This window comes from Trematomus bernacchii, unplaced genomic scaffold (genome assembly GCF_902827165.1).
Source record: "Trematomus bernacchii unplaced genomic scaffold, fTreBer1.1, whole genome shotgun sequence".
NCBI classification, from domain to species: Eukaryota; Metazoa; Chordata; class Actinopteri; order Perciformes; family Nototheniidae; genus Trematomus; species Trematomus bernacchii.
In genome coordinates this window covers 16,782,987-16,806,674 of record NW_022987648.1, presented here as the reverse complement: position 1 = coordinate 16,806,674, position 23,688 = coordinate 16,782,987, and the positions used below count along the sequence as shown (strand labels likewise).

The 23,688-nt window shown below is 40.2% G+C and overlaps 1 protein-coding gene across 2 annotated transcripts in view; it reads left to right on the top strand.

Moving 5' to 3' along the window:
- abca12 (ATP-binding cassette, sub-family A (ABC1), member 12) overlaps window positions 1-23,688 on the top strand; it is a 77,479-nt gene that overhangs the window by 7,728 nt on the left and 46,063 nt on the right. Inside the window, exons 6-34 of one of the 2 annotated variants that reach the window (XM_034134395.1) lie at window positions 336-409; window positions 771-941; window positions 1,072-1,265; window positions 1,655-1,773; window positions 1,911-2,011; window positions 2,475-2,621; window positions 3,333-3,499; window positions 4,178-4,311; window positions 4,790-4,920; window positions 5,876-6,040; window positions 6,273-6,481; window positions 6,821-6,954; window positions 7,396-7,507; window positions 7,628-10,234; window positions 10,906-11,018; window positions 12,248-12,315; window positions 14,295-14,617; window positions 15,289-15,401; window positions 15,663-15,730; window positions 15,820-16,142; window positions 16,814-16,926; window positions 17,188-17,255; window positions 17,345-17,667; window positions 18,339-18,451; window positions 19,677-19,744; window positions 19,842-20,164; window positions 20,836-20,948; window positions 22,181-22,248; window positions 22,346-22,668. In XM_034134395.1, coding sequence (XP_033990286.1) covers window positions 336-409; window positions 771-941; window positions 1,072-1,265; window positions 1,655-1,773; window positions 1,911-2,011; window positions 2,475-2,621; window positions 3,333-3,499; window positions 4,178-4,311; window positions 4,790-4,920; window positions 5,876-6,040; window positions 6,273-6,481; window positions 6,821-6,954; window positions 7,396-7,507; window positions 7,628-10,234; window positions 10,906-11,018; window positions 12,248-12,315; window positions 14,295-14,617; window positions 15,289-15,401; window positions 15,663-15,730; window positions 15,820-16,142; window positions 16,814-16,926; window positions 17,188-17,255; window positions 17,345-17,667; window positions 18,339-18,451; window positions 19,677-19,744; window positions 19,842-20,164; window positions 20,836-20,948; window positions 22,181-22,248; window positions 22,346-22,668 — 6,985 coding nt within the window. The remainder of the gene's footprint in view (window positions 1-335; window positions 410-770; window positions 942-1,071; window positions 1,266-1,654; window positions 1,774-1,910; window positions 2,012-2,474; window positions 2,622-3,332; window positions 3,500-4,177; window positions 4,312-4,789; window positions 4,921-5,875; window positions 6,041-6,272; window positions 6,482-6,820; window positions 6,955-7,395; window positions 7,508-7,627; window positions 10,235-10,905; window positions 11,019-12,247; window positions 12,316-14,294; window positions 14,618-15,288; window positions 15,402-15,662; window positions 15,731-15,819; window positions 16,143-16,813; window positions 16,927-17,187; window positions 17,256-17,344; window positions 17,668-18,338; window positions 18,452-19,676; window positions 19,745-19,841; window positions 20,165-20,835; window positions 20,949-22,180; window positions 22,249-22,345; window positions 22,669-23,688) is intronic. The other variant, XM_034134396.1, reaches the window with a different exon arrangement.

Here is a 23,688-nt window from a genome sequence, read left to right as displayed (position 1 = left end):
ACTTTGTTTACTCTAGCCCATTCTACTGTTGGCTAATGTGTTTACTATTGTTTGTTTATTTATTTAAAGGACAGTGCACATTAATCCACATTGCTGCAAATGAGCCAGTATTAGCCAGCAGGCTAATTTTCAACTGTTGTCCTTGGCAAGATGTTAAATGACCACAACAAGACTAGAGAAATAAAAACATAATTAAATAGAGTACAGCAGACAACAGCAGTACAACAATAAATAAATAGCAGTACAACAATAAATAGGAACAGCAGTACAACAATAGAGAAGAACAAACACACATGCAAACAGATGAAATATGATTGTGTATTCTTGTTTTAAAGGTTCATCTCACCAAGGAAGCTCTAATAATGCCTCTTTCATGAACACCATGAATAACACACTTCCTCCTGATCAGGTAAAATGATTATATGGGGAACAACACTGCTGAGAGTACAGAATGAAAAGCCTGTTCGTGATACCTTGTTCAGTCTCTTCTTTATAAACCATTGTTAGTGGCAGTTAAGCAATTATTGACCATACAAAGGCTCATAGGAATACCTAAAACCATTTCTCTTTTTGTATTTACCCTTGACAGAGATAAGGGATACACAAGAAACAAACAAACTGTATTTTAAACTGATAACTTGCTCAATATGATTGTTTCAATAGTTAAGCGATACAGTAGATTGTGGAACTGTAAACAATGTGTTGTGAAGGTGTTGTGTGTTATCATTTTTTATTGTATGAATTTACTAATAGTAATAATCTGAATCCAGGAGAGCTTGAACCAAATGCTGGAGTCAGTGAACCTGTTGAAGAGAGCCATCTGTTCCCTGACGCTGCCCATGATAAACACCTCGTCACCGGACAGTATCTCCTATGCTGTGGTCACTTTCTGCACTTCCAACAACACTCTTTTTGAAGTCTCGCTCAACACAATCAACGAGGTGTGTGTTCGCTTGCATTCACAATTTGTAAATTGCAAGTCTCAACTCTTTTATATATTTGTACATACAAAAAATAAGTATTTAGGGACACTGCTGCAGTGAAGTTTGTTTCATTGACCTCTGTTTTCAGATACTGACGCAGCTGATGATGAAAGAGCCTGATGAGATGATGACGTTGGCTGGCGTGGCGGTGTTGGTGTTCGATAAGCTGCAAAGTCAGACCCCACTGTGGGATACCCTTCTTGCCATTCCCCAGCTCCTCAATTCTGGTTCCATCGACCAAGGGCTGGACAGCGCTGAGGTCCTACTCAGCAACTTACAGGGGTAATGTACTTTCAATGACGGATTCATTCAAAATGAATCAAGGGCAGCTGTATAAAGGTGTTTATTTATTTAGTCAGTTTAGAAAAAAAGAGGGCAATAGTTCAATGGTGTACTGAATATTTCATGAAGGCCAGAGCAGCTTTCAGTTAAAGAATTACTGAACTGAGTTACAATTCAATTGAGCCCTAGTGATTCATTTTAGAAAAAAAGAATTGGTAATGGCTTTTGAAACTTGGACCATCCCTGTTTGCGAACCACAAAATCTGAGACATAAGGATTTAAAGCAGCAGAAGGGTAAAATGTGTGTGTGCCTAATCAATACTGTAGCTCTTTCAAGTGTTTTCTGCAGGTCTTGAGAATGAAATGTTTTCCCTCTGCGGTCTCTTTAGTTCTCTGCATGTCATCGAGAGCAATTTCCCTGAAGCAGGTGCCTCACTTTCCACGGTGCATCCACTGCTTGCGGGAGGCATCAACCTCATCAACTATGCTCAAAACTGGCCTGGCAGAGGTAACGTTTCATCAGCTGTACTGAATAAACCCAATCCAAATACTTTAATGTATATAAGATGTAGGCTATGTTTGTAAATATGGAGGTAAAATGCTGATATGCCATAAGGGTGTAACATGTGATTTTATTTGATTTAGATGTGTCCATTCCCCTTGGAGAGATTGTCACATTGCAGAATGACACACTAAGTGAAATGGTGAAAACTCTCTTACAAAACATCAAAATACCTCTGGACAAGGTACGTGTCATTAAGTTAAAGCATTTCTTTCTATATGGTATGAAAATACGAGTTGGTATCCATCCAAGAAAATGTAAAAATCTGAATTAGATGATGCATTTCTATACATATTTTTTCACTCACATGCCTATATAATAGATTATGAAGCTACTGTACAGCCCAGTAGCCTAGCTTAGAATAAAGCAGAGGTTAACAGAGCCTAGGTCTGTTTAAAGTTAACAAAAACCCACATGCCTAGATTCTTTGTTCCATTACAGAGGCAGTTTAACCTGTAAGGATAAACTAAACTAACCATGTCCTTGCTGTAGTTTCATATTTAATGAACCAATATGAAAGGGTTTTTTCCCAGAACTATTATTTTGAAGCAACACTTTTCTACTACAGTTCTGACTCTTTGTGGTAATAATTAATCCATAAATGAGACACCACTATATAAAGACTTGAATTATCTTCCCTTCTCTAGGCTATTGGCCTGGCATTGGACAGCAGCATGGCTAGTTCGTACCTGTGTGACAACAGTAGCAACCCGATGTGGCTAACAGCAGCGTGCCGCACCGGCACCGTGGACATGCTTCTGGGTTGGATCAGCCCTGATAAGTTGGCAAAGCAGGTACGAGAGAGATAATCACAGACATCACAAATGAGTCAGCTAGTTGTTGTTTTTTCTATCTCTTCTCTCTGTATTGTTCTGTCATTGCTTTTAATTTGTGTTTTCAAGTGCTCCACCTTCACTTTTAATTAGATTCACCAAACACTGAATAATTAGACTAAGGGTCGCAAGCTGTTGGCCATAGCAACAAGCAACCGTGAAACCCAGGTCCCACCTGGGGAACAGAACCCTTGAAGACATCCAATTAGCACTGCCACTGTAGTGGATTTGTTTTGATGAGTTAATACCCAATCAGAAGCAGTTAAACACGGTCATCCCTCTGCATACACGCTTCAACAGTCAGCCGGACAGCAATCTACAAAGTTATGTTATTATATCAGAGCCTGGTTTATTGCTAAGTAGGATTTTGTATAATATAAGAATATGTGCTGTGTATTTGTGTTTAAAATTAAAGAGCAGTACAGTAGTATTTTGACCATATCATCTTGCTAATATCATTAAGAGCACTGTTATATGTCATTTGATGTCAATTTGCCTAGGTGAATGGATATGTGAAAAAAATAGATACAACATGATATACTCCTTGATCACTGATATTTAGAGACAGGTAAAACATATTTACAGATCAGGTAGGATTCAACTAAAAATGATTTTAATGTTGCTACCCTAATTCAGCATACCCTCTGGTAACAACCACTTTATTGTGCCCAGGCTCTCCTGGTGTGGAGTAAGCACGTTGCTCCCCACGACGTGTCTTACGCCAAAGGGCTGCTGCACAGTCTGATGGGAACGCTATCTCAAGGAGGACAGGGAGTTTCCAGCAACCCAAGGAGCAGTCGTAGCGTAGAGACACAACCACAAAACATTGAGGAGGAGCTGTAAGTATAGTACATTCTCAATCACCTATAACATCCTATAGAGGTTTTCTGTTTCTCTTAAAGCTGCAAAAACAACAGTATGTAGTGAATTGCATTGAAGCAACTAAAAGGGCTCTCTGAATGTCACACAACTGGTCAGACAAGTGTAAGCAAGTTTCTAGGAAATGTTTATTTGAAGGCTTGAGGATTTGATTTGGGTTCAGAGACATCAAAGGTCATTCTTGTATTCTCTTGCTCCAGCTAACAGCTATGCTTCATTATCAAAATAAATGTATACAGTAGAGGAAACAATTGGTTATTTTCCTGCGAAATTGATAACATTTTGGATGTTGAAAGCTATTTTTATACCAATCCTTTAACATTTGTTGTACAATTTGTTTCAGCAAATGTATTATATATATTATACCTAGAAAAAACAAGCTGCAACCAACTTGTGTTGTTTCTTAACTCTGTCTTTCTCACTCGCTGAAGTTAGCTAAACCTTTATTTTTTAAATACAAAATCTACCATATACATTTTAATATAGTATGACTATATAAATATGAATATTTAGCTGTAAAAAGCTTAAATGTAAGCTATAACAGAGCCCTGCAGCTATCATCCGATCAGATATATACGTCTGCCGTCCACTGTAACATGAATAGTTTGTACTTTATTTTGAGTCTGGTGTTTCGGCAGGTTTTTGGGAGTCGGTCAAGTGGTGATGGAGATTATAAAAAGTGTGCCAGAGCTGGATATGGTTCTCCAGAGCATCCTCGGAACAGGCTTCCAGTCCATGAATTTTGCGTCACTGTCCCTTGAAAATGTAGAAGGTAAGACTTGAAAACATCAGTGAAGTCTCAGTTAAACATCCTGATGTCTACATGCAAACTTAGACATCTTTCTTTTACGGTAACACACGTACAGGACTACAGTTCAGTTCAGTTCAGTGAGGAAGTATGACTTATGTTTCCACTGACTGCCTCATTCACTTTTGTTTCCTCCCCCTGAAGTATTTGTACTGTAAAACCAGAGGTGAATGGAACAAGTTCACTCCCTTTCTCAGGGGAATAATGAAAGAACCAAAGTAGGACTATAGGAGTAACCAAGCGGGAAACAGATACACACACAAAAGGGAACATTATAATATTTGATAAAGCACAATCCCCCTGGGGTGTATTGTATTACAGAAATTGTGTGACAAATTGGTTGACATAACAGTTTCCAAACATGGATTTATTTGTTCTTGTTATAAATGTAGTTTTGTTTTATAGTATATCACTTAATAATGACTCTCTTTCTGACTTTCAGAAATCATAGCCAATGTCATGAAAGATGCTGATAAACTCCAGATGGCTTATCTGACGATCCTACAGGACCAGACCGAGGCAAGCGCTTGGATTTCTCAAGTCGTGGACAGTGTGATGAAAGTGATCATGAAGGTATGCTCGTAGTATTTTAACTAACCATACAGCTTTGCCTTTTATTCTCTTGATTAATAAAGAACCACGGTGTTATTTTTGTAGTTTTAGGCCTCAACGCTTCATTACAGTTTAGTGGCTAGCTGCTAGGCAGAAAGACATAGAGGATTGCACATTGTCGAAGCTACACAAGCAAACAGGCAGGTTGTAATTGATATTTAAGGAAACGGTTACCTTTTAGTTTCACTTCTCAGTAAATTCCCTTACATAGTTTGGTTAAAATGGGCTTGGTTCACTGTCTATCTCAGGGGTGCCCAATACGTCGATCGCGATCGACCGGTCGATCGCAAAGGTAGTGTGGGTGATCGCATGGCATTGAAAAAAAAAAAAGATATTTTTTTAATAATTTTTTTTTTAAAGTTAGCCTATCATCCATCCTTACTAGGGCATTTGCCACTTGATTGACGTACAGGTAAGCCAGTCTGAGTTGTATTGTGCCATACGGGTTCATGCAGTTATGAGGGGGCCTCACCTCCTCATCTGAAGCGCAAATGCGGCGCACTATTATGCGCTTACGCGGCGCAGTTAGTGTAAGCGCGCCACAGTTTATCCGCCGTAGTCCACTAGCACCCTCCCCCGCGCTCGCGACACAGATTGGGCAGGAGCGGCCCTGTAGGTAGATCTTTTGGGCTTGGTCATTTTAAAAGTAGCTCCCAAGCTGAAAAAGTGTGGGCACCCCTGGTCTATCTGATCTCTCATGTTATTTGCCAAGAAAACATTGAGCAACCTAGTATTGTTCAAAAAGATGTGTTATGCAGGTATGTGCAGGAAGCCTAGGGTGACTTACTGAACACCTGTCTGATTACTTTTTCTAGTATCTAGGACCTTGACTTCTGGGGATGTTTGATGTTTTTGTTTATTGTATAGAAAATCAATGAAGGTAATTAATTGGTGTTTTTTGCTTCTGTTTGACTAGATTCTGTCATCTGAGTCTTTAAAATGTGAGGATGTGTTTGGTCCCTTCGAATGGCTCTTAAAGTCAGAGAGCATAAAGACCGAGGTGTGGAGATCAATGATCTGTCAGAACAGCTCCGCCTTACAGGAAGCGCTCCTGGTGGATTGGCTGCCGCTGGTTCAGAAGGTAAACGTTACTCAACTACATTAAAAGATGATACTATGTTTTTTACTTTATTTATTGTGTTGTTTTAAAGCAAATGACTATCATCAAGGCTTTTGGCTTTTCTGCATTGTTGAAATTAACTAAATGTACCTAATCAGTTAAAATGAATGTCAGTCTTACGTTGACATTCATATTTAATGTCACGCAGGTATACCTTTAGATTAACAACTTGTTTTATGTTATCTTTCTACAGGCGCAAGACTTGTACGGTGTCCTCACAGGCCAAACACACTACAACGTGACACTTCCCATGATTCTCTCTGAGTGGCACAGGTTGTACAACAACAGTCTGCAGCTCGGTGTGCTTTTCGACAGACTGGCCACAGAGCTGGGTGGAGCGTACTGGATGAACTGGATGCCAGACAACAGCACTCCTGATGTTACGGGAATTCTTCAACAAAGGTCTTGTGAACGTGTTGATTATTTAGCCTCAAGGTTCCATGGTGCTCTGCATATCTGTTCTTAAGTTTAAGAGATGATTGGCAATAGAATGTCAAATATTATTATCTTGTTATAAACATGTTTTTATTTTAACTCTCATAATCAATGTAACTCAAAAGATTTTAGTGCCTGTCTTCCTGTGAAGGTTATTGATTTAAGTTGGATAAAAGCTATGCAAATAGTCCATTCACTTTGTTAAGTGGAGAACAAAATACATAAAAGGTGAATAGGAGTATCAATTTCATAATATCAGTTATCATTTCACTGTCTAAACATTGTTGTGATTTGCTTTGCTTGTAGTGCTTTCTTTATCATGGTGAATGTTGGAGAAAATATTGAGAAGAGTCAACTGTGGCCCGATGTAAAGGACTATTTTCACATGCTCTACTGGATTTCTAACTACAGGCCTGGACTTCCAACTCAACCACCAAACTGTGAGTACAATCTCTTCTTTTCTATTTTTCTTTTTCTTTATCCAACTTCTTTTCATACTTTGTTTCCCTTCTTTGTAATAATCGTCACCTACACACATTTTTGTCTGTGAATTCTTTATATTCTCCTTGTATACAGCAATTAAAAATCAAATGAAAGTTTAAATTGTGAATTAATATATTTCCAGTAAACCTTGACCAACAAAAATAAATGGCCAATTTGGCTTTATTAGTGTTTTTTGTTTTTATTTAAATTGGTCTTGTGCACATTGATTAATAGAGAATGCCAATAGGCCTAGTATATATTATAGTATACATTTCTCCAAATTAAATGTAAGTGCGAAAGTAGTTTATGATAAACTAAGTAAGTATTTAATAAAAAAATACAGAAAAATGCAACCAATTTAAGTAAATATTATGCACTTTTTTTACCCGCCCTTTAAGGTTCAATGAGCTATTACGGGGCCCTTCAATGTGATACTGGTTTGAAATGGCCTCAGTTTGTTCAAACACTGACTCGGAATCTGATGTCACCAAACCAAGATGTCCTGGTGAAGTATGTTATTTTGTCCTTGTTTTTTCAATAAATGTGGAGATGATGCAGGTAATGCACTGCAGATGCTATAAAATAGGATTTTCTGACATGTTTTCTTGTACTCTTCTCTTTTCTTTTTAGTTTTCTAAAAGGAACAGTGAATCTGTTGCAGCATGTATACGGGGACACCTATAAAAATCTGGCAGGATCATTTTTGAAACAAGAAATCATAGGTGGAGATGCACTCTCTGCCTACCTGACAAACCTGCTGGAAAACCTGGATGTTTTTGTCAACACGATCTCCATGCTTCCTGACCGAAACATTACAAACCCTAATGTCATGCTTCCCCTCCTCGGTAACCTGTTGCAGTCCACAGGTCTGAAACCACTGCTGCCTCTGTTCTTGAGTGACGGTCCCCTCAATGCCTCCGCAGTACTGGATGTTGCCTCGAAGCTTGGCAGACTCAACCAGCACATTTTTACATTCAATGAGACAGACCCAACGATGCCTGAACTGGAACGGTTGATAATGCAGTTTCTGTCCTTGGAGGGTAACCTCACCATGTCTCTTCCTCACATCATGGGACACACCCTGCTGACCTATTCAGACTACTTCAACCCTGACGATGTGGCCCGTCTTAGAAAAGCCATCCAGCCTTTCACCAACCAGACCTCAGCTGGCTTTGTAGAAGCCATCCTTAGGGCCATGGAGCTACTAAAGAAGGTTTTAGATGCTCCAGACGGTGACCCAACTAACATCATTCTTGGGTACATACGTCAGCTTCAAGACTTTGTGATGTCTCTGTATAGACTGAGAAAAATACAACATCTCCCGTCATCTAGTGGGAATCTAAGCACAGCACAAGTCACTGACCTCCACATGCTCTCGAAGGACTTCCTCAGCCTTCTTACCCCAGAAGGCCTTATGAACCTGACTCAGGCTGGACAAGATGCTGCCCAGGACATTGTTGCACAGAAATTCATAGCATTCCTCCCAAAAGAGGTCCAACAGGAAGCTGCTCGCTTTCTCAAGGATTTCAAAGCTCTGCAGTACCACATAATCCAATGTGCAGAAGGACAGAACTGCTTGACTGGAGTCTCAGAAATCTTCATGTTCCTGGATCAGATATTGGACCTGATGCTCTCAGCCGACGGTAATGTCAAATTTACATTATCTTCAACCAACTCTGTTCTGAAGAGACAGGAGGATGAGGAAATTGCAACCCTGTTCTTCTCACTCCTCCTGTCCTCTGATGATGCTGCCTATATGGAAACATTCAAACAGTTTCTTCATTTCATCCGATTGATCATAGCTACACCAAATATTAGTGTGTCTGACGTTCAGAATGCATTGCAACAGTCAAACCTTACCCTTGAGGAGCTGAACAACATCGCTGCCCTAGCTGGAGCTGCCAACATAAACGACCTGATGGTGGATATAATGGAGCTTATCAAGGTCCGACAGTGCTTCGAACCTCAGGATAATCCCATGGTGACAGCCCAGTGTGTAATGGGCCTGATAAATGGTGTCAGCAGTTTCCTGTCAAACGTACCAGTCCTCCGTAATGAGACAGCCGTCCTCTCACTAATTCCATTAATCGTCAATAACAGTATCATGGATGTCCTCCAGGTTGACTCCAGCTCCAATCCTCAAATGGCTATTGCACACACCTTGAACAGCATCCTGGCCAATATCAAGATGAACCTCCAGCAGAACCAGCTGTCAACTCCGGAGATCATGAAGGAAATCATGGTGGTAGAGGGTCTGATACAACTGATCGCCATCTCAGAACCATTTGACAATTTGAACACCACCTTGATGATGGAACCTTTGTATGCTCAGAAGGTGTATCTCCAGATCGTGGAATGGTACTTGAAAAAACTGGAAAACATCACAAGCACAAGCTCGGTCTCAGGGCTTGTCGATCCTTTTTTCTCCCTCACACACATGCAAGTGACATTACAGCTGGCTCAGGTGGATTACTCTTTGTTCTTGATGAACAACCTTCAGAACCCAATAGATGCTGCAGGGGTTGGTCAAATTGGCCAGACAACAGTTGAGCTTCTCCGACATCTTTTTGAATTGATAATGGTCAACCTAGAGACTCAGAATAACATCCCAGGTACCGAGCCATTTTTTAACACAACCATTCTGCATGTCACCAAGCTCCAAGTTCGGCAATACCTCAGCCTCATACAAAGGTGGATGAAACAACCCAATGTCCCGTTGGTCATTGAAAGTATGCTCCAATGGGCAAGCCCATCAATAAATATCTCCACCCCTATGACAAACCTCCATCAACTGCTGGAGACAATAGTTAATTTTGTCAGTGCTGATCAAAGGGCCTACCTCGCCATGATAAGGAATATCACACAGTCCCTTAGTAAAGCACTAATGGTGGCAGAGAAACCTGGTGGCCTACAGAGTGAACAGTTTTCAGCCGCCATCTTGGAAGTGGTCCGAAGTGCTTTGAATATCTTGAGTGCAGCCACAGGCCCCCTGCCGCCGTCTGTACAGCAGAACATCCTGGAAATTGTGCAGGACTCACTGAAGCTGATTGTCCAACCAGAGATGAGTATTGCCTCATCACGTAACATCTCCCTCCTCATCCTCAAGAAAGCTGAGAGCCTCATCAAAGTGATAATACCACAACCATTCGCTGAATATGTGCTTGCTGGAGTCGAATTAGTAACCACATATTTTGAGAGCATCTCCGCAGCGACTGGACCAAACAGCTTGAATCAGTTGTGAGTGATGTTTATGTTTTCCAAATACTTAAATAGACTAATGACCACATTTAAATAATGGTATTTAATGGAGTTGAAAAAGGCTTGACAGTTTGCACCCATCAACAAACATTATTCTTTCAGGGAAACCAACATGTTCTATTCACAATATTATCTGAACTAAATTATTGATATATGCTACCATCACTCATTAAACAACCCGTTCTGCAGTCCCAGTTTGTTAACTTCTCATCATGCCAGTATAATTGAGAGTTATACCTTGCTGTAATTAATGAGCAATGTAATGCCTAAAGCAGCGACATCAATATATTTATATTGTGGCGGATCAAATGACAACCTGATGTGAAACATGTTATCAGTAGTTAGTAACTGGCATATATTTATCACCTTACTGCAGTTTCCCTATAGAGCATTTAAGCCTGTTTTAGCATCTTTGAGCTCATGGATGTGAATTTAACAGAGATTGCTGACAGACAAAGTTAACAACTAGCTTTTAAACATAGTGTAACATTTAGCAAATTAACTACACCTACCATTCAAGATGCATAATTGAAAACAAACAAACATTGAGTGCATGCAGTCCTGAAATCCTTTGATAACACTTCATGAGACATGGTAACCTTTTGGTGAAATGTTCAGTTTTGAAATATTGTTGCCCTTTGTTTCTTCAGGATTCTGGATGAGATGGAATCAGTACAGAGCCTCCTGCCACCAAACTGCACCGCCCAGCCCTACATCTCTGTCCTCATTAACATCACTCACTTCATCTTGGAGTCTGGCCAAGGCAAGTCAGCTTCCCTGTTTCACTGTAGGAGGACAGAATGTTGAATCCTGATGAACTCTGATGGAGTGGAGGTCACATTGTGGACTTAATTATTCAAGCTTTGATGCCAGACAGCCTAGGAGCTGTGGATTAAAGCAGCACAATGTTTTTCATTTCTGTTCTAAGAATATGACGCTTTACTCCAAGTCTTACATTTAAAGGGGACCTATCATGCAAAATGCACTTTTGTACGTCTTTTATACATGAATATGTGTCCCCGGTGTTCCAGGGAACTCACCAAGTGTCAGAAAACACAACCCTCTCTATTTTCCTCCATACCCAAATCTCTAAAAAAGGGGCTGCAACGGATCTGATAAAAACTGATCCAGATTTGAACACTTTACTGACGTCAGGAAAGTGACGCTACGGCTATTGGGCCAACTCCACCAATCAGGAGGAGACAGCCACGGCCATTGCCGTTCGAAAGCGCTGGAGACGCTGTAGTACATATGCCAGGCCTGTAAGTGGCGCTGTAGTCTGCCACAAAAGCAGCGAAGAAGACTTGGTTACCATGGTTACCCTTCTGTTTATTCTCCGCTGTGGCTTTTTTTCTCCCTCCCCGAGGCAAGCATTTGCTCCCGCTGCTTTAATTCAATGCAATCCCTCCCCGTCGAGGCAAGCACTGTAATTCTCTCCGGTTAGTCCACCAGCAGATGACAAACACCCACCTCTCCGCCTCTTCCAAGGAACGAGGGGACCGTGCGGCAGAGTTTCAGTTTCAGTTTCTTTCGCCGGTCAAGATGTCCGTTAAAGTTTAAATCTTCCGGACAAAATTAGAAAAGTGCCGGTCAAAGGTCTTCTTTGTTATTTATTGAGCTTTAAAACAAATGAATAACGACTCTATATAGGCTATAATAAAAGACGGAGGACGGAGATCTCTTTTTCTCCCCCTCTTCTGACAGCCCAGCAGCTGATCAGAGCGGCTCCCCTCTCCTGCAGGGGGGCGTGGTCAGCTGCAGCTCACAGAATCAGCCCCGTAGACAGCAAACAGCACATAGAGCAAAATGAGGCATGGCTAAAATGCATGATCTGTTTGGTATTTTGAAAACAGAAACGTATAAATATACCTTATATAGGTATGGCCCTGCAATATATCATTTAAATATAGCATGATAGGTTTCCTTTATGGTATGTTTATTTGTCATTCAAATGTAGGTCCACATTGTAAAAAATATTTCTTGTGATTTCAGGCAACATGAGTCTCTGGGGATTTTTTGAAAGTGCATCATTAGAAAACATGCCCATCATGTTTGGCCAGGTAAGGCTTAAAACACTGTCACATCATTGTATGAGCAGTTAATTAGTGCGAATGCTGTTTACAGCATTCCACTATAGTTCTTCGAATCTTTATTCTTCCCCTTATTATTTCAGCCAATACTTTGGCACTCCATAACTTCAGCTTCTTTTCAGCTACAGAAACCATTCAAATATTAAACTATTCAGCCTGTTCAGGAATCGATGGGAAACCTTCAAATTTTTAAAAATATTTTATACTTCTTGAAATATTCAGCTTTTTATACTCTTTTTTTAACATGGAAGTCAATGGGAGATGCCTTCAAATCCTCTTTTCCTACACTTTGCGCCAAATGCTACTCCTTCCACATACTTTCAGCTAGACACTTCATTCCAACTTCCAAATGATCACAAGACCTTCAGCTATTCAAACTTGACTTTTATTTTTGATATCTTTTACACTTTTTGAGATATTTAACTTAGTTTGGAGCTTGGTAGAGAGGCCTTTTTCAGATTTTAACATTAGTGTGGATGGAGCAGCTCGTTAAGTCTAGAGTGCTTTGATCTCAAAACAGAGTGGAGGAGTGCTTGAAATTCTTCCCCAAAAATGTTTTAAACTTGCCATAATTCCCAAACCCTACACTCCTCAGACATATGTTTACATGAAAAACGTAGGAAAACCTCTCCTAGGTTGGAAAATTAAAAAAAATTAAGAAGAAATATTAAACAAAATGCCTCTTGAGGGCATGAAGAGACATAAAGTCCACCTAGCTCCCAATTGATTCCCATGTTAAATCTTTCCGGAACTTTCTTCAGAACAGAGAGAAGTACACTTTAGACAAACTGCTCCCATCTCCACATTTTACACACAAAACCAAAAAAAACAACATATATCAGTTCATTGGGGTTCCCTGATGCTCACGGTCTGGTAATTATTTGATAGGAGCCATAGTTTTTGAACAGGTGGCAAAATTGTCAGATATAATCCTCAATGCATTCTTAATGGGACTCAGTGATGCAGTTGGTAAATCGTCACAAGTCGTCACCATGGTAACCTTTCATCTCTGGGTTTACACACACAGGTGTTTGTAAACATTAATTCACTACTACTTACATTTAATATCTTTATTTAACTCCTTCAGCCTAAGGGCGATCAAGAGAAGAGAGAGAGGGCGATCAAGAGGAGAGAGAGAGGGCGATCAAGAGAAGAGAGAGGGCGATCAAGAGAAGAGAGAGAGGGTGAGCAAGAGAAGAGAGAGAGAAGAGAGAGAGGGCGATCAAGAGAAGAGAGAGAGGGCGATCAAGAGAAGAGAGAGAGTGCGATCAAGAGAAGAGAGAGAGGGTGATAGAAGAGTGAGAGGGTGATCAAGAGAAGAGAGAGAGGGCGATCAAGAGAAGAGAGAGAAGAGAGAGAGAAGAGAGAGAGGGCGAGCAAGAAAAGAGAGAGAGAGGGCGATAGAAGATTGAGAGGGTGATCAAGAGAACGATGCAGCCATCAACACATCTAAGCGTATTATGGGGTGTCATCAAATGCCGTTGCCATAGCGACAGATAATTCACCATCAAGTTAGTTCAAAAGTTTGCAGTTCAAATATTCTGCTGCTTTCCCAAGCCTTTTTACTTTCTTTTCTCATCTTAATACAAATTCATTCACTACTACTTACATCTGATATTTAACTCCTTCAGCCTATTTTCAGCTGCAGAAACCATTCAACTATTACATTATTCAGCTATTTCAGGACATCAAGGCTATACATGTTGTTGTTTATAACTTTTTTTAAACCTTTTCTTTTAAATATTAGGCTTTTTCTGCATTTTTGTAGCTAAAAGCAGCTACCATTCAGCTAATAACATATTCAGCTTTTTCTGCATTTTCAGCTAAATTCAGCCACAAATGTTCACAGTTTACAGCATTCGCACGCATTTTCTGCAGGAAATGCATTTTCTAGTTTAGTCTATTTGTTATTTCTCCTTTTATTCAAATGTTCTGGGAATTTCCTACAGAGTGAACAGCTTTCAGCCGCCATCTTGTTTGCGGTCCGAAGTGCTTTGAATATCCTGAGTGCAGCCACAGGCCCCCTGCCGCCGTCTGTACAGCAGAACATCCTGGAAATTGTGCAGGACTCACTGAAGCTGATTGTTCAACCAGAGATGAGTATTGCCTCATCACGTAACATCTCCCTCCTCATCCTCAAGAAAGCTGAGAGCCTCATCAAAGTGATAATACCACAACCATTCGCTGAATATGTGCTTGCTGGAGTCGAATTAGTAACCACATATTTTGAGAGCATCTCCTCAGCCACTGGACCAAACAGCTTGAATCAGTTGTGAGTGATGCTTATGTTTTCCAAATACTTAAATAGACTAATGACCACATTTAATTAATGGTATGTAATGGAGTTGAAAAAGGCTTGACAGTTTGCACCCATCAACAAACATTATTCTTTCAGGGAAACCAACATGTTCTATTCACAATATTATCTGAACTAAATTATTGATATATGCTACCATCACTCATTAAACAACCCGTTCTGCAGTCCCAGTTTGTTAACTTCTCATCATGCCAGTATAATTGAGAGTTATACCTTGCTGTAATTAATGAGCATTGTAATGCCTAAAGCAGCTACATCAATATATTTATATTGTGGCGGATCAAATGACAACCTGATGTGAAACATGTTGTCAGTAGTTAGTAACTGGCATATATTTATCACCTTACTGCAGTTTCCCTATAGAGCATTTAAGCCTGTTTTAGCATCTTTGAGCTCATGGATGTGAATTTAACAGAGATTGCTGACAGACAAAGTTAACAACTAGCTTTTAAACATAGTGTAACATTTAGCAAATTAACTACACCTACCATTCAAGATGCATAATTGAAAACAAACAAACATTGAGTGCATGCAGTCCTGAAATCCTTTGATAACACTTCATGAGACATGGTAACCTTTTGGTGAAATGTTCAGTTTTGAAATATTGTTGCCCTTTGTTTCTTCAGGATTCTGGATGAGATGGAATCAGTACAGAGCCTCCTGCCACCAAACTGCACCGCCCAGCCCTACATCTCTGTCCTCATTAACATCACTCACTTCATCTTGGAGTCTGGCCAAGGCAAGTCATTTTCCCTGTTTCACTGTAGGAGGACAGAATGTTGAATCCTGATGAACTCTGATGGAGTGGAGGTCGCATTGTGGACTTAATTAATCAAGCTTTGATGCCAGACAGCCTAGGAGCTGTGGTTTAAAGTAGCACAATGTTTTTCATTTCTGTTCTAAGAATATGACGCTTCACTCCAAGTCTTACATTTAAGGTGTGTTTATTTGTCATTCAAATGTGGGTCCACATTGTAAAAAATATTTCATGTGATTTCAGGCAACATGAGTCTCTGGGGATTTTTTGAGAGTGCATCATTAGAAAACATGCCCATCATGTTTGGCCAGGTAAGGCTTAAAACATAATTGTATGAGCAGTTAATTTTGTCTATTTGTTATTTCTCCTTTTATTCAAATGTTCTGGGAATTTCCTACAGAGTGAACAGTTTTCAGCCGCCATCTTGTTTGCGATCCGAAGTGCTTTGAATATCCTGAGTGCAGCCACAGGCCCCCTGCCGCCGTCTGTACAGCAGAACATCCTGGAAATTGTGCAGGACTCACTGAAGCTGATTGTTCAACCAGAGATGAGTATTGCCTCATCACGTAACATCTCCCTCCTCATCCTCAAGAAAGCTGAGAGCCTCATCAAAGTGATAATACCTCAACCATTCGCTGAATATGTGCTTGCTGGAGTCAAATTAGTAACCACATATTTTGAGAGCATCTCCTCAGCCACTGGACCAAACAGCTTGAATCAGTTGTGAGTGATGCTTATGTTTTCCAAATACTTAAATAGACTAATGACCACATTTAAATAATGGTATGTAATGGAGTTGAAAAAGGCTTGACAGTTTGCACCCATCAACAAACATTATTCTTTCAGGGAAACCAACATGTTCTATTCACAATATTATCTGAACTAAATTATTGATATATGCTACCATCACTCATTAAACAACCCGTTCTGCAGTCCCAGTTTGTTAACTTCTCATCATGCCAGTATAATTGAGAGTTATACCTTGCTGTAATTAATGAGCAATGTAATGCCTAAAGCAGCTACATCAATATATTTATATTGTGGCGGATCAAATGACAACCTGATGTGAAACATGTTGTCAGTAGTTAGTAACTGGCATCTATTTATCACCTTACTGCAGTTTCCCTATAGAGCGTTTAAGCCTGTTTTAGCATCTTTGAGCTCATGGATGTGAATTTAACAGAGATTGCTGACAGACAAAGTTAACAATTAGCTTTTAAACATAGTGTAACATTTAGCAAATTAACTACACCTACCATTCAAGATGCATAATTGAAAACAAACAAACATTGAGTGCATGCAGTCCTGAAATCCTTTGATAACACTTCATGAGACATGGTAACCTTTTGGTGAAATGTTCAGTTTTGAAATATTGTTGCCCTTTGTTTCTTCAGGATTCTGGATGAGATGGAATCAGTACAGAGCCTCCTGCCACCAAACTGCACCGCCCAGCCCTACATCTCTGTCCTCATTAACATCACTCACTTCATCTTGGAGTCTGGCCAAGGCAAGTCATTTTCCCTGTTTCACTGTAGGAGGACAGAATGTTGAATCCTGATGAACTCTGATGGAGTGGAGGTCACATTGTGGACTTAATTAATCAAGCTTTGATGCCAGACAGCCTAGGAGCTGTGGATTAAAGTAGCACAATGTTTTTCATGTCTGTTCTAAGAATATGACGCTTCACTCCAAGTCTTACATTTAAGGTATGTTTATTTGTCATTCAAATGTAGGTCCACATTGTAAAAAATATTTCATGTGATTTCAGGCAACATGAGTCTCTGGGGATTTTTTGAGAGTGCATCATTAGAAAACATGCCCATCATGTTTGGCCAGGTAAGGCTTAAAACATAATTGTATGAGCAGTTAATTTTGTCTATTTGTTATTTCTCTTTTTATTCAAATGTTCTGGGAATTTCCTACAGAGTGAACAGTTTTCAGCCGCCATCTTGTTTGCGATCCGAAGTGCTTTGAATATCCTGAGTGCAGCCACAGGCCCCCTGCCGCCGTCTGTACAGCAGAACATCCTGGAAATTGTGCAGGACTCACTGAAGCTGATTGTTCAACCAGAGATGAGTATTGCCTCATCACGTAACATCTCCCTCCTCATCCTCAAGAAAGCTGAGAGCCTCATCAAAGTGATAATACCTCAACCATTCGCTGAATATGTGCTTGCTGGAGTCAAATTAGTAACCACATATTTTGAGAGCATCTCCTCAGCCACTGGACCAAACAGCTTGAATCAGTTGTGAGTGATGCTTATGTTTTCCAAATACTTAAATAGACTAATGACCACATTTAATTAATGGTATGTAATTGAGTTGAAAAAGGCTTGACAGTTTGCACCCATCAACAAACATTATTCTTTCAGGGAAACCAACATGTTCTATTCACAATATTATCTGAACTAAATTATTCATATATGCTACCATCACTCATTAAACAACCCGTTCTGCAGTCCCAGTTTGTTAACTTCTCATCATGCCAGTATAATTGAGAGTTATACCTTGCTGTAATTAATGAGCAATGTAATGCCTAAAGCAGCTACATCAATATATTTATATTGTGGCGGATCAAATGACAACCTGATGTGAAACATGTTGTCAGTAGTTAGTAACTGGCATATATTTATCACCTTACTGCAGTTTCCCTATAGAGCATTTAAGCCTGTTTTAGCATCTTTGAGCTCATGGATGTGAATTTAACAGAGATTGCTGACAGACAAAGTTAACAATTAGCTTTTAAACATAGTGTAACATTTAGCAAATTAACTACACCTACCATTCAAGATGCATAATTGAAAACAAACAAACATTGAGTGCATGCAGTCCTGAAATCCTTTGATAACACTTCATGAGACATGGTAACCTTTTGGTGAAATGTTCAGTTTTGAAATATTGTTGCCCTTTGTTTCTTCAGGATTCTGGATGAGATGGAATCAGTACAGAGCCTCCTGCCACCAAACTGCACCGCCCAGCCCTACATCTCTGTCCTCATTAACATCACTCACTTCATCTTGGAGTCTGGCCAAGGTAAGTCATTTTCCCTGTGTCACTGTAGGAGGACAGAATGTTGAATCCTGATGAACTCTGATGGAGTGGAGGTCGCATTGTGGACTTAATTAATCAAGCTTTGATGCCAGACAGCCTAGGAGCTGTGGTTTAAAGTAGCACAATGTTTTTCATGTCTGTTCTAAGAATATGACACTTCACTCCAAGTCTTACATTTAAAGGGGACCTATCATGCAAAATGCACTTTTGTACGTCTTTTATACATGAATATGTGTCCCCGGTGTTCCAGGGAACTCACCAAGTGTCAGAAAACACAACTCTCTCTATTTTCCTCCATACCCAAATCTCTAAAAAAGGGGCTGCAACGGATCTGATAAAAACTGATCCAGATTTGAACACTTTACTGACGTCAGGAAAGTGGCACTACGGCTATTGGGCCAACTCCACCAATCAGGAGGAGACAGCCACGGCCATTGCCGCTCGAAAGCGCTGGAGACGCTGTAGTACATATGCCAGGCCTGTAAGTGGCGCTGTAGTCTGCCACAAAAGCAGCGAAGAAGACTTGGTTACCATGGTTACCCTTCTGTTTATTCTCCGCTGTGGCTTTTTTTCTCCCTCCCCGAGGCAAGCGTTTGCTCCCGCTGCATTAATTCAATGCAATCCCTCCCCGTCGAGGCAAGCACTGTAATTATCTCCGGTTAGTCCACCAGCAGATGACCAACACCCACCTCTCCGCCTCTTCCAAGGAACGAGGGGACCGTGCGGCAGAGTTTCATTTTCAGTTTCTTTCGCCGGTCAAGATGTCCGTTAAAGTTTAAATCTTCCCGGACAAAATTAGAAAAGTGCCGGTCAAAGGTCTTCTTTGTTATTTCTTGAGCTTTAAAACAAATGAATAACGACTCTATAGGCCTATAATAATAATAAAACACGGAGGATGGAGATCTTTTTTTCTCCCCCTCTTGACTTGATCAGAGCACGGCTCCCCTCTCCTGCAGGGGGGCGTGGTCAGCTGCAGCTCACAGAATCAGCCCCGTAGACAGCAAACAGCACATAGAGCGAAATGAGGCATGGCTAAAATGCATGATCTGATTGGTATTTCGAAAACAGAAACGTATAAATATACCTTATATAGGTATGGCCCTACAATATATCATTTAAATATAGCATGATAGGTTTCCTTTAAGGTATGTTTATTTGTCATTCAAATGTAGGTCCACATTGTAAAAAATATTTCTTGTGATTTCAGGCAACATGAGTCTCTGGGGATTTTTTGAGAGTGCATCATTAGAAAACATGCCCATCATGTTTGGCCAGGTAAGGCTTAAAACACTGTCACATCATTGTATGAGCAGTTAATTTTGTCTATTTGTTATTTATCCTTTTATTCAAATGTTCTGGGAATTTCCTACAGAGTGAACAGTTTTCAGCCGCCATCTTGTTTGCGGTCCGAAGTGCTTTGAATATCCTGAGTGCAGCCACAGGCCCCCTGCCGCCGTCTGTACAGCAGAACATCCTGGAAATTGTGCAGGACTCACTGAAGCTGATTGTTCAACCAGAGATGAGTATTGCCTCATCACGTAACATCTCCCTCCTCATCCTCAAGAAAGCTGAGAGCCTCATCAAAGTGATAATACCACAACCATTCGCTGAATATGTGCTTGCTGGAGTCAAATTAGTAACCACATATTTTGAGAGCATCTCCGCAGCCACTGGACCAAACAGCTTGAATCAGTTGTGAGTGATGCTTATGTTTTCCAAATACTTAAATAGACTAATGACCACATTTAAATAATGGTATGTAATGGAGTTGAAAAAGGCTTGACAGTAAACACCCATCAGCAAACATTGTTCTTTCAGGGAAACCAACATGTTCTATTCACAATATTATCTGAACTAAATTATTGATATATGCTACCATCACTCATTAAACAACCCGTTCTGCAGTCCCAGTTTGTTAACTTCTCATCATGCCAGTATAATTGAGAGTTATACCTTGCTGTAATTAATGAGCAATGTAATGCCTAAAGCAGCTACATAAATATATTTATATTGTGGCGGATTAAATGACAACCTGATGTGAAACATGTTGTCAGTAGTTAGTAACTGGCATATATTTATCACCTTACTGCAGTTTCCCTATAGAGCGTTTAAGCCTGTTTTAGCATCTTTGAGCTCATGGATGTGAATTTAACAGAGATTGCTGACAGACAAAGTTAACAATTAGCTTTTAAACATAGTGTAACATTTAGCAAATTAACTACACCTACCATTCAAGATGCATAATTGAAAACAAACAAACATTGAGTGCATGCAGTCCTGAAATCCTTTGATAACACTTCATGAGACATGGTAACCTTTTGGTGAAATGTTCAGTTTTGAAATATTGTTGCCCTTTGTTTCTTCAGGATTCTGGATGAGATGGAATCAGTACAGAGCCTCCTGCCACCAAACTGTACCGCCCAGCCCTACATCTCTGTCCTCATTAACATCACTCACTTCATCTTGGAGTCTGGCCAAGGCAAGTCATTTTCCCTGTTTCACTGTAGGAGGACAGAATGTTGAATCCTGATGAACTCTGATGGAGTGGAGGTCGCATTGTGGACTTAATTATTCAAGCTTTGATGCCAGACAGCCTAGGAGCTGTGGTTTAAAGTAGCACAATGTTTTTCATGTCTGTTCTAAGAATATGACACTTCACTCCAAGTCTTACATTTAAAGGGGACCTATCATGCAAAATGCACTTTTGTACGTCTTTTATACATGAATATGTGTCCCCGGTGTTCCAGGGAACTCACCAAGTGTCAGAAAACACAACTCTCTCTATTTTCCTCCATACCCAAATCTCTAAAAAAGGGGCTGCAACGGATCTGATAAAAACTGATCCAGATTTGAACACTTTACTGACGTCAGGAAAGTGTCGCTACGGCTATTGGGCCAACTCCACCAATCAGGAGGAGACAGCCACGGCCATTGCCGCTCGAAAGCGCTGGAGACGCTGTAGTACATATGCCAGGCCTGTAAGTGGCGCTGTAGTCTGCCACAAAAGCAGCGAAGAAGACTTCCCGCCCATAGTTACCATGGTTACCCTTCTGTTTATTCTCCGCTGTGGCTTTTTTTCTCCCTCCCCGAGGCAAGCGTTTGCTCCCACTGCATTAATTCAATGCAATCCCTCCCCGTCGAGGCAAGCACTGTAATTATCTCCGGTTAGTCCACCAGCAGATGACCAACACCCACCTCTCCGCCTCTTCCAAGGAACGAGGGGACCGTGCGGCAGAGTTTCATTTTCAGTTTCTTTCGCCGGTCAAGATGTCCGTTAAAGTTTAAATCTTCCCGGACAAAATTAGAAAAGTGCCGGTCAAAGGTCTTCTTTGTTATTTATTGAGCTTTAAAACAAATGAATAACGACTCTATAGGCCTATAATAATAATAAAACACGGAGGATGGAGATCTTTTTTTCTCCCCCTCTTGACTTGATCAGAGCGGCTCCCCTCTCCTGCAGGGGGGCGTGGTCAGCTGCAGCTCACAGAATCAGCCCCGTAGACAGCAAACAGCACATAGAGCGAAATGAGGCATGGCTAAAATGCATGATCTGATTGGTATTTCGAAAACAGAAACGTATAAATATACCTTATATAGGTATGGCCCTACAATATATCATTTAAATATAGCATGATAGGTTTCCTTTAAGGTATGTTTATTTGTCATTCAAATGTAGGTCCACATTGTAAAAAATATTTCTTGTGATTTCAGGCAACATGAGTCTCTGGGGATTTTTTGAGAGTGCATCATTAGAAAACATGCCCATCATGTTTGGCCAGGTAAGGCTTAAAACACTGTCACATCATTGTATGAGCAGTTAATTTTGTCTATTTGTTATTTATCCTTTTATTCAAATGTTCTGGGAATTTCCTACAGAGTGAACAGTTTTCAGCCGCCATCTTGTTTGCGGTCCGAAGTGCTTTGAATATCCTGAGTGCAGCCACAGGCCCCCTGCCGCCGTCTGTACAGCAGAACATCCTGGAAATTGTGCAGGACTCACTGAAGCTGATTGTTCAACCAGAGATGAGTATTGCCTCATCACGTAACATCTCCCTCCTCATCCTCAAGAAAGCTGAGAGCCTCATCAAAGTGATAATACCACAACCATTCGCTGAATATGTGCTTGCTGGAGTCAAATTAGTAACCACATATTTTGAGAGCATCTCCGCAGCCACTGGACCAAACAGCTTGAATCAGTTGTAAGTGATGCTTATGTTTTCCAAATACTTAAATAGACTAATGACCACATTTAAATAATGGTATGTAATGGAGTTGAAAAAGGCTTGACAGTAAACACCCATCAGCAAACATTGTTCTTTCAGGGAAACCAACATGTTCTATTCACAATATTATCTGAACTAAATTATTGATATATGCTACCATCACTCATTAAACAACCCGTTCTGCAGTCCCAGTTTGTTAACTTCTCATCATGCCAGTATAATTGAGAGTTATACCTTGCTGTAATTAATGAGCAATGTAATGCCTAAAGCAGCTACATCAATATTCTTATGTTGTGGCGGATCAAATGACAACCTGATGTGAAACATGTTGTCAGAAGTTAGTAACTGGCATATATTTATCACCTTACTGCAGTTTCCCTATAGAGCATTTAAGCCTGTTTTATCATCCTTGAACTCATGGATGTGAATTTAACACATATAACTTTAAAGTTTAAATTAATGTTAAGCGCAGCTGCTGTAGCAAACCCACTCCACAATACTTGTTGTCCAGTATAAAATGACTGACAGAAAAAGGTAACCACTATTTATCAGCTAAAAACTACATATTTCAACAAGGGGTTTTTGGAGACCAAAAACAGAGCTAAAAGGAGTGTGAATATTGGACTTTCATTCATCTGCTGAACAGGTATACTAATTTGGCTAAATATTAGTCCGTCAAATGTGCCAGTGAGCATGTATTCACTAACAAGCTTCCAACATCAAAGTAGTAATATGTCAATGTTGTGGTTTTATTTTTCCAAGGTCGCCAAACAGTCTGATTATTGTTGGTTGAATTATTTTACAATTTGGTTTAAAATACTTGGTTTAACGGGACATTTAGACAGCATTTCTTTATCTTTATTATAAGAGGTACAGTTTTAGTGCTTGGTACTCAAGGTGCTTTTAGTTGAACTGTCTTACCAACTAGACCTGATTAATCAAAATGAATTGGATTCATCTTGCTTGTCAGAAAAATTCCCTTAGTGGATGATTAAT